This window comes from Odontomachus brunneus, unplaced genomic scaffold (assembly GCF_010583005.1).
Source record: "Odontomachus brunneus isolate Ranch 3 - 2012 unplaced genomic scaffold, Obru_v1 Obru_scaffold_018, whole genome shotgun sequence".
NCBI lineage: Eukaryota > Metazoa > Arthropoda > Insecta > Hymenoptera > Formicidae > Odontomachus > Odontomachus brunneus.
Window position 1 is genome coordinate 559,951 of NW_022639468.1, and position 11,305 is coordinate 571,255.

The 11,305-nt window shown below is 39.1% G+C and overlaps 2 protein-coding genes across 4 annotated transcripts in view; one reads left to right on the plus strand and one right to left on the minus strand.

The window, feature by feature from the left end:
* The window catches only part of LOC116841742 (midasin-like), a 140,511-nt gene that overhangs the window by 70,734 nt on the left and 58,472 nt on the right, over positions 1-11,305 (minus strand). The window contains exon 2 of one of the 2 annotated variants that reach the window (XM_032810062.1): positions 4,821-5,106. In XM_032810062.1, coding sequence (XP_032665953.1) covers positions 4,821-5,106 — 286 coding nt within the window. Of the gene's footprint in view, positions 1-4,814; positions 5,107-11,305 lie in introns of both variants that reach the window. The other variant, XM_032810061.1, reaches the window with a different exon arrangement.
* Positions 1-11,305, plus strand: part of LOC116841752 — a 440,348-nt gene that overhangs the window by 34,270 nt on the left and 394,773 nt on the right. Inside the window, exons 3-5 of one of the 2 annotated variants that reach the window (XR_004377603.1) lie at positions 6,658-6,890; positions 7,920-8,027; positions 8,203-8,245. The gene's annotated coding sequence lies outside the window, so the exon portion shown is untranslated. The remainder of the gene's footprint in view (positions 1-6,657; positions 6,891-7,919; positions 8,028-8,202; positions 8,246-11,305) is intronic. The other variant, XR_004377602.1, reaches the window with a different exon arrangement.

Consider the following 11,305-nt stretch of genomic DNA (forward strand, 5'->3'; position numbering starts at 1 on the left):
AGAGAGAGAGAGAGAGAGAGAGAGAGAGAGAGAGAGAGAGAGAGAGAGTATTATAAAATATATAAGTTTATAAAAGTTTATAAATAACATAATTTTTCTTTTTTTCTTTTCGTTTTTTATTTTTGCTTTATGAGAATTTTTTGTTTCTTTTTTGTATTTCTAAATGTAGATTTTTCCTTTCCTATTTCTCCATGTAGAAATTGTACACGAAGAGAATATAGTTTTTTTTATATGAACTCTTTACAATTTTATTATGTCCTTAGTAGTCCAGGAATAGACTGTCAGTAAAGACTGATCTACAATATGCTCTTTGCGTTCTGTTTCTTGTCTTCTATCTTTTTCTGGCATAAAGCTTAAAGTGTGAGTCAGAAGGAGATAAAGAAAAAGAAACAGGAAACAAATAACACATTGTAGATTAAGTTTGAGGCCTATCTTGCTGAAAAGCATAATAAATTTCGCTGGAAACATAGCAGATTTCGCTAGAAACATGGCAATAACATGATTTTAATAGCACATTTCAACTCCTAAAATACAAGTAACACATATGAAATGAAAGGAATTACTGCAAAATGTCCACCTATTTCCTTAGTTAAAATTCCTTATAATAAAAAGTATAATAAAATTCTCTCTCTGTGTATATATTGTACCATACAGATGAATTACGTAATTTAGTGAAATAAATAAATAAATAAATTAAATAATACACGGAAAAAATCTCAGTTCGCGCAACTGCACAGAGATCAGATGAAAATTCAGCTACAAGAAATGATATCTCTGTTACCGTAAACGAAAGCATTTGTCTAAACATTTAGCTGTCTATTCAGCTGTCTATTCAGTAAAACTTGTTTGCCATAATTGAGAACAATTAACTGAGTCAGAATCTTCTGCAGAAATGTTTCCTATAATCGAGCTTTTCAGATCTCTATTCTTATCGGGCAATAGAAATTCAATCACGCCAATAGAATTGTTCCTTTCCGTGTAATATTATCTTTGTCCGACCGGCTTTTCCTACAAAAGGACGTTCGCACGGCGCGCAGACGAGGAATCCGACCGAGACGATTTCGGAAGAGATTTCGGAAGTATACCATCGCGAAATCGTCCGGCCGTCTAATCTCGGGGATGCAATCGCGCGCTATGCTAATTCCCGACGTAGGCGTTACTCTCAGGACGGCCGCACTGACACGAGATTGTATCGGCGCGTTCGCACAATGGAGCCACGACACCGTCGAGAATCCTCAAGTATGTGCTCTCACGCGCGCATCCTATATTCAAACGTATTCCGGAATATATTATGAGAGAAAGGCGTTAGATTCAATCGTCCGGCATTTTGTAATTTTCAGGATAAGCCCGGCGAGTGCGTCCGTGACATGTAAATTTTTAATCCCGTGTGTATTTACTGCCGCGACAGAGAACGAGGGGTAGAAGTCCGCGAAGTCGAGCTTATCGGTAATTTACTCTTCCTCTTTTGCCGGTTTAGCTAGTCTCTTGCGCGCCAACTTAACCCCTGACTCAGCTCGAAAGTATTTGATCAACGGTGTCTGATGCCACGAAGGACACAGTGGCGGCATACCCGACGGGCACATCACGTCGCAGATATGTAAAATTATACGACTTAACGGAATGTGATATCGCCCATGACGGCAGACGAATGCTTTCTGCGAAAGCTTTTTGCGCGTCCTACGTTTGCTTGGCGCCGCCGCTTGGCTTCCTCTTCTTTCCTTCCTCGTCGAGGAGAACATCGCAGAATCGTCAAAAAAGGAAAAGAAACGTAATAATAAACTTGACGGAAGTTACAAAACTGTTGGCTCGTCGAAATTCGAGCTGTTGACTAAATGGCATGTGGAAGAACGTGAGTAAAAGCAATGATCGATCAATAATTCTTGATAATTTTAGAATTATCGAGAACGTAAGATTATCATGTCAAAGTTAAAGTTCTCGACTGTAATTGCCCAATTTGTTTATTGCTCAACCTACCTTAACTCACGTATTAGTCTCTTAGAACACAAAATTGATGTTTTCAAAGTTATAAATATCTTTAACTGGTAGACAAAGTTTATGTAAAAAACAAACTTTCAATATATTACATTTTTATTAATTAAAAATGGTTCTCGCAAATGGAACATGAGCTTTTGTGCATAGATTACGTGGTTCGGAGAAGGTCAAGCGCCAATTTTTTTCAATAATTAGAAACTTAATTAGAAACTTAAAGAGAAACTTAAAGAGAAACTTAAATCCATATTTAAACTATTATTGAAAAATTGATATCAAGAATCGATTTTTCAGTAGTTGTTTAAACTTAAATTCAAGTGTAAGCTTTGTTGTAATATGTGTTCGATGTGTTTGAGCAGAGTTTAAGTCTAAGTTTAAATCACTTTGGAAAAAAGTCTGCTTGAAGTCTTGCTGCTTACATTTTTGTACGTGCCATAACTTCAACAACGTCATTCCAAAAGAACGATCGTGGAGTCTCGTCTTGAGAGAGAGGAGGCGCATGAGACCGTGAGATCGCTATCGCTCGGCGAGTGATAATAAATCGATCTCAATCAACGGAGGTATGAATCAAGAGCCGACAATCCCGCGGCGCGCACGTGCGCGCGTGATACATTGCTTCTCACAAGGCGACACCGGAGTTCACGCGGCCAGAGTTTGCCGCACGCGCCGTGCGTATCGCGCGACGATTGTCGCCGTTAATTTGCATATTAATAGACCGCGTTTCCCGCGGAATTCTGGGTTTACACGAGGGTTTACACGCGTCGATTCGATTCGAAAGGCGATCGTGAAGGAAGAGACTTCAACGTGGCGATTCGCGCGCCGATTGCGTCAGTCGTAATAAATGGCGCGCGGGACGCGTTCGAGAATAAATAGAGACTTCGATGAGAGAGTTATGCCCGTCCGTCTGTAATAAATAAACAAATATAAATAATATTAAATAATAAATAATTGCAATCAAATAAAAATATAAATAATAATAAATAATAAACGCTGATATGGAAATGCAAAGTGTTGTACACTGTAAAAATTGATGTGTTAAATTTCATGTGTCCCAAATCATCCACTCTCATTTATGTGTAAATTTAATACAAAACAAATGTATTAACACGCATAATATGGAAAAAATTAACACAAGAATTTAACACTTGAATACCGTACATCACAGGTTGTGTTAAATTGATATATTTAATATGTCAGATATAGATTATGTCAATTTAACATTTTCATTTCATCAAAACCGTAGATTATTACTTCTCTCAAATGTTAAAGTAACATTTTATTTTAATTAGTTTAATTATACATATACATATGTTAATTATACATATGTCAATTTAACACAAACTGTGATTCCTAACAGTATTCAAGTGTTAAATTCTTGCGTTAATTTTTTACATATTACGCGTATTACTTTTTACCACATTTGTTTTATGTTAAATTTATATAAATGAGAGTGGATGATTTGGGACACATGAAATGTTAAATTTAACACATCATTACAGTGTAGGGATCTAAATGTGTGCCATATCTCTTGACGTGTAATATTGAGAGAAAAAATATCTGAAAAAAAAATTTTTTTGGTGAGTGCTAATAATATAAATTAATGTAAATACTTTCGATTAAATAGAATAAACAATTGCTTTCGTGAAAGGCGCGACCATTAGAAAAATACATATTTTCTTTTTCGAAAGAAACTTTTCCCAATATAAAACTGTGTATATTAGTACAAGTAAATTCAGAGTTAATTATTGGTACACATCGAGCAAATGTTTCATATTTTTATTTATTTTTTCTCTCAGTGCCGGAGGGAACATCGCGCCACATGATGATCGTTTTTACGATAGACGATATCTGTTCCTTCATGAGAGAGCACCGGAGGATTCTTCCGTCTCCCTTTCTCATTCGATCTGTTCTTATTGTTACTCTTGTGTAAAGGTGTAAAACGCAAATGGCGCTTGTGTAACCGCACAGACGGAGAAGGTACAATGCCTCGAGGAATAAATAGAGGCGCGCGCGCAATGGGAGTCGCATTGCAATGCGGCATAGACGAATTTATACCGCGTCTCGCGGCGGGTAATTATAAAAACGTCCATATACTAACTAGACAGCAAGTATGCGATATTTTACGTTAGGTTCGCTATGCAACCTTATGGATCTTGTAGCGCGCGCAGCTCTGAGGTTTCACGGGAGAGTTCGCAGCTGCGAATATATCGCTCGATCACGATCGCGGCGATTGCCGGATGATTAATGCGCGGTTTCGGTTTCGTAATTACGGCAGATCACCGCAACATCGTGTTCGGCCGATTGGCACAAATAGTAACGTCCGCGGCACATCCGAGGCAATTTTGCATATATAATGGATTAGTTAAGCAGGCAAGCGAAGGTAGCATGTAAGTCATCTCTCAGTTGATTTTCGCAAACATCTGCATACGGCGCACGCACGTCGACGCGCGATGAAAAGTACGTCGATAATTACATCGCGGGGCGTCCCCCGACGTTCGAGAAATATAGCCGTATTATTATACGTTGATCGAGTACCGCCACCGAGAACGGACCACCGGCGTGGCTTTAATAACGATTAATAACTATTTCGGGACATCCGGCGCGGCCCGTTGAAATTAATCGAGTCAGATCGACGACGAAAATGCGCAATGACGTCGCGTGCATTTGCATAAACCGATTAAGAGAAGAGTCGCGATCGCGATCCACCGCGCTCACACAAACCGCTCCATACGTCGCGCCGCCCACCCTTTTTTTCGCCGATGAAGATGTTTAAGAAACCGAGTCGAGAGTTATTGATGCGTACTCGAGATCGGAAGTACACTTACGCTCACCGTTATTGCTCTGCCGCATGCTGTTCATAGTCTGTTTGACGGACTCGCGAGTGCCGAGCGTCCGCCACTTGTAGACGCTGTGAGCAGACATCGGCGGGTAGTCGTTTTTCGGCTGGTGTCCGTTATATTCCGCCGCGGTGCTTCCTCTGCCATTGGCTCTTGTGTTCTTACCATGCTGGTGGAACGGCCACTTTGGCGCCGTGGTTGTTGTCTTGGGCACAGTGGTGGTAACCCTTGACGTTGTGTCGATCGAATCCTCGTCTTCATTGTCATCGTCGGCGTAACCCTGTACAAGCAAAAGTTCAATGCTTGAAGTAAGCGTGAGATAAATGACTTTTGTGCGAGAATAAATAAAGAGTTTACGTGCAGCTTTAGCCCTTAAGCACTGACACAGATTTACACAAATATTTGGAAGTTTGATAATTACGTGAGAAAGTGTGCGAAGTGTCTTTCCTTGTCGCCACTTCGTATCTTACGGGCCAAAGAAAAGATGGATGCGACGTGCATACGCTTAATTAAGCGGGAGTGAAACAGCAATAGGTTTTTTTTATTTCATTGGGAGTCTATCAGACTCCTGTCAGTGTTTAAGGGTTAATTCGATCTCTAGCATTTCATTGCGAGATGAAACCCCAACGAAGCGGTGTCGACGCGAGATTGTCGATACGGACATGACAAAATATGTAACACCATTCGCGGACTACGATCGCATAAATTTACCCGCGAGGCGATCCTTTTTCGATCGTGGGTGGCCAACACGCCCCCGTATGAGCCCTCGGCAGATTTCCTCTCCGAGATAAGTTTAATAGGCGAATTTGCATCTCTCTCCCCCCTCCTCGCTCCGTGTACGCATCTCTTCTCCCGCGACGTTGGCCGATCCGAGCTCAAAGAGAGCCGGGACCTACTTAATCGCCGTCTGCAACATCTGGAGCCTTTGATGTCGCGCCGCTTAGCAGAAACAATTCTCGCGAATGCGTGCGCGCTGAATCCTAGAGAGAATTTCTCCGTGGCTGTCTGTCTCGCGATTCCGCTCGTTTCCCGTTTTATTAGCGGACGCGCGGATCGTGCGGTGAAACCGACGGTGTATGGCCGCTCCTATCATTGATTGAGACATCGACTTCTATCAAAGGACTTGTCTCGCTAATGGAAAATAGTCTTTGTTATCGACTAAATATGTCTTTCTCCGTGTCTGAGTGATTGAATTCACAGCCGGTAATGTGAGATTTTACAAAAGCGCCTTTGTCCTTCGTAACCTTCGCGCATTGAACAGTATATGGCTCTCACGATGAAAGGTTAAGCGTGTCGAAATCTGTGCGATCTGTGCTTAACTACCATTAAGTGGTCTCAATAACTCTTAAGAACTGAATAATTAGTAGCTCTACAACGTATATGAACGCGATAAACTTGATCGGAAATATATTAAATATTGAAATATAAATGATTAAATATTATAAATAATATATATTAAGATATTATAATGTAGAATACGTTAAGTAACTAGATATACCATATAACGATGTTCCCATATGCTCAAGCGTGTGTCGTTCGAAGGTCGCGTGCCACTGACCTCTGTTTATTATTGGATTCACTGTATCGTACGCTATATGTGTACGTATGTGAGAATTGTGCGACGAAAAAGTGCGGCGAATAGAAAACTAGAAGTTGTTGTGCGTGAAGCAATTTAGAACAAAAAGCTTACTTAGGCAAGCAAAGTGTGCACTTAATTGCAACTAGACTTTTCAGTGGCAAGTATTACAAACATGCTTCTAGGATCTTCTGTTTACCTCACTTTTTTCTCACTATGACATGTGACCTCACTATGTTTTTCTCACTATTTCAGTTATACACGAAGACGAATTTCGTACGACTTTCAAAACAAAAACATACGTATAAATAGATTCCGTATTCGAGATCATAACAGTCTTCGACGTGCCGGCGAACACATCGGACGTGACGTCGCATTGTATTCCGCGTTTATCGGCGCGCGTGTCGGACGAATTACGATACTTGACGCAAGCGCGATCGTAGTGCTGAGATCATCGTGAGCTGTGGGAACGTCTTTATATTTAAAAGGTATATACACAACTACCACATTCTATCTTCATTAGATTTAGCCCTACAGTCGTCGCGCTACTTTTCGAACACGAGTCGACGCCTGGGATCTTGAGAAATCCCAATATAAAAAATTATTTTATATATTTTATGTTGAGAACTTAAATATTTTCTTTGTTTAATTAGATTTTTGGGTTCATGTAAAATATAAGAAAAGACTATTTTGGGTATAATATTTTCTTAAAGACCCCATGACAGGGTTAAGAAAGAAGCATACAATCGCACCCTTTTACTCTTGTTACGTCCACGTAGAATTCGCGCGGGGGTTTTCCCACCTAAAAATTGCGACGCACAATCGTACTAGCAACTTAGCTTTACTTTTCTCTTCTTCAAGCTCGTAGCATTCGCAAGCTCATTCGAAAACTCACTCGTAAGCTCAAAAAACCTCATTAAATTTAGTTTATTTAGTTTATTTAACTTTATTCATATTAATACTAATTAACTATTAATTCTCATTTTATAATATTCACAAACATAAAAATATTACTTATTTTAATCATTTTAAATTGTATATTAATCTTTAAATATATTTGAATATATTAATGAAGTTAATGATAAAGAAATCATTTATTAACATTTTTCTTCATAAGTGTTTAAAATATTCTAAATCAGATTGCCTATTAACACATAGTTGTAAGTATCCATATTCTAATTCCATTCAAACAAACCTAGCGACCTAGCAATCCCACCCTTGTTTTTACTGTCTCTTAGTTTGCACCTTTAGTCTGATTTTCGGTTATGCAACAATTAAATTCTTAAAGATCTATTATCCATTTATTTTAAGTAACACACATTCACACTCACACAAACTAATTTACCCTAGGGTAAATTGGATAAACCACTGACCTCAAAAGGACAAACTTTAAATCGTTCAAGACGTGACACTCTCGATATCCCTCGTATCGATTACCTTCGTATTTTTGACCCGTCAGAACCACATAACCTCTCTATCGCTAATTGCTAATCAAGAAAATTATATTATTGTTTCAGTTCTGAGACAAATCTTGCGGCAGTATATCGTGGAGGCAGCTGTAATCTCGACGGACGCGAATGCCGTACCGGAGGACCCGGTTCGGGCCGAGCAGGGTCGGCTTGAAGGTACATTTATAACTTTCCTGCACTTCTCCGTTTAACCCTTTGCGATCTGAAGTTAAGATATAATTGTCGGTATGACTTGAGTTACGATCGTAGAGGATTAGTCTACTCTAACCTACTCTCCTTCGTTAAACCGAATTCTTAAATCTAATCAGGGAATCTTCACTTTTTGTTCCAGATTCGGAGCGAAACGTGGCCGACCCTGACTGCAAGTCGTTTTGGTGAGTGAAAACAAAAAAAGGAACATTTCAAGGTGATGGGTTTATAAGTGGTGGGATTTAAGTAATACCGTTGAAATCAATGCGAATTGCTCGCAGATTTTTGTACGTATGAGGGCAGGATGAAAAGTGGTAGAAAGTTAAGTGCTCTCTCTTAAAGTAGTTTTAAGTGTACTTAAAAATAGCGCCAATAAAATTTGATATGTAAAATTATACTTAATCACGTGTTAGTATATCAACATCATTGGACCAAGTGCATTCGATTATGAGAGGAAATTACGTTGAAAAAGAAAGGAAATTTTTAAATTGTTTTACTGTAAAAAGAATTATTTCATTTTTATTTGCAAGACTTCAATCCGCCCTCGTATGTGTTTGTGCCACGAAGCAAAATATACGAAATAATTAGAGGGTTGTTTTATGAGATACCCGCATCACAGATTTAAAAGATCGAATTTTTTTCTCTTTTTTTAGTAAATTTTCAGTAAATATATTTAATATATTTATGAAAATATATATTTAATATATTTATGAAATATATTTATGAAAATATTAATACATAAATATATTTATGAAAATATTAAATTTTAACTATTTTACTTCTATCTCTAATTTAAGCGTGCGCGCTGTAGGATTATTTTACAGTGTCATTCATTTAATACAATCCCTTAATTATTTCGTATAGCTTATAATGTGCATAAAAATTGCGCCACCGCACGCTGAGCTGGAGGTTACCTCGCTCGCGTGGATTTTCGCGATTGCCGCGATTATTGATTTATACGTCTTTCCGCGCCGCGATTGTTTTGCAAATAGACAAATCGTGCTTAAATTAATTCGAGAAATATCGCGGAGCTGAGCTTCGAAATAATATTATGAAACTGTCAGAATCTCGCGCTATTCTTGATTATTTATTGTCCACGCTACGATAGATTTTGTGATCGATCTTCTATTGTTTACATTCACGTTGTGATAATTTTGTTCGAAGATTCTGATTTACATTGTTCATTGCTGATTCTTTATCTATTCTCGATTCTTACGCTGCGGATATTTTAAAACATCACGAATTCGCCGAATCTTCTGACCGCAATTTTCCGCAATTGTGTTCGTATACCGAAATCCGTTAAATGATCTTGCAAATACCTATTTCTTTTATTAACCGATTTAGAATTTGAGTAAAAAAGTTTATAGAAACATTCAAAGGATAAGTTTCTTTGTTGATACAATTGATTTGCCAAAACATAATTTCCAACTTTTGCTAATAGCTTATATTATTAGTAAATCAATGATTTATTTGTTTAATTAAGCAGTAGCATCTATCTTCATTACAGAAGTGTTGCTTAGAGCAGCAAAATGAAAGAGACAGCATTTAACAAACTATTTAAATTAACAAAACTGTATCTCTCACAAAATGTAACTGCAAAAGCAATTTATATCGGTCTCTATGATCGCGAATATTTATTTGATGTCCATATTGCAAATCCAGTATTTTAACAGCGCATCCATCTGTGTTTTGCGGAATATCTCTGCCAATTCTGCTTTAACACGAAATCTCGGGTGGGAAAGAACAAAGTGATAAATTGAGTAGAGATTTATCTTTCAGTTTAAAAATTCGTCAGATTGTCTCGTTGCGACAGCTACCTATTTCGTCTCTAATTCGCCCGTTTTGAAACAGAAATCGCATCTGCCGGGACATGGTTTACCATAAAAGATCAGCTGAGCACTTTGATCTCCGCTCGCAAAAAGCGCGGATAAGGATTTTCTTTTTTAGGCCGTCGATAAATTTAAGTGTATCAGGTATATCCAGACGTATGCCGCGCTATCGTTAACGATCCCGTAGAAATCAGGGTCGGCGAGAGGTCAGCTGGTCCTCTCTCAGGTTAAAAATGGATCCGCCATTCCTCTGAATCTCATCCTCAGATACGACCTGTGCCGTCTGCGCGCGTTCGGGCACATAACGAGTTTCTAATTTCTAGATTCTTCACCGGTATTTATTAATCCCCGAGCTCTCCGATAATATTCTTGATATGCGTGTCATTTTTATCTGCATGTTTTGAAACTCTCGCGCAATCGACGATCGATCAGTACCGTGGAGATTTTCCGTTTACGAGATCACGCACGGTTACGGATTACACACTCGAGACCACATCGATTTCCGCGAGCATGGACTCACTCAATCGCGATTCGCAACGACCGTTATCCCGCGCTGCATTGCGCGAACCGTATTTACGGAGCGATAAGGATAACCTTGGCGGGGTGTCGGCGCGCCGGTGTGCATACACTTGTTGCCGCGATCGCCCCCTCAGTGATTCTCGGAATCGAGTGGTCGGGTTTTACGAGCCGCGGGTCAGGGGTCACCAGCGTTTCTGACCGACGGGAATTCGTCCGCGGCCGCGTGCGCGTCCGTGCGAGCTCGTGAAAATTCACGGTAAAAGTTCGACGACCAGAATAGAATAAAATGTCTGGTGGTCGTCGACACGGCTGTTTGTCTGCTCTAGCCTCGGACGCACTCAAGGATCTTGCGGGTAACGCGCTCGTAACTGATAACCGATAACACGGCCATTGTAAACTAGACCACACGCGGCATTCGATTGCGCGGGAAAGTTTTTCCTCGTTTTTTACGGCCGGCGTGAGTAAATCGCACTCAAGCTCGCGCCGCATCTAATTGAATTTCGCACTCGGTATCTCTTTGCCCCGCGTTTCTATCTCTCCATTTCTGGGGCCGTGTTTAATGGTTTCCACGAACTCCGTTTGATTAATCGCGATGACGTAACCCTCTCAGATCCAGTCTCTGTTCATCAATGCTTTGTTCCTCATCAATACATTAAGCAACTTCGATAGACTTCAGATTTTTACATTATTCGTTTTAAAGTTGTTTTCAAGTTGCGTCAAGTTTTTTCAATTTCAATCATCTCCTTACATATCACTAACGAAAAATATTTTTGTTTAATGCTGTGAGAAAAAAAGAATGTCTAAAAAATAAGAAATATTTATTCGGTATTTATATATATATATATATATATATATATATATATATATATATATATATATATATATATAAAAAAAAAA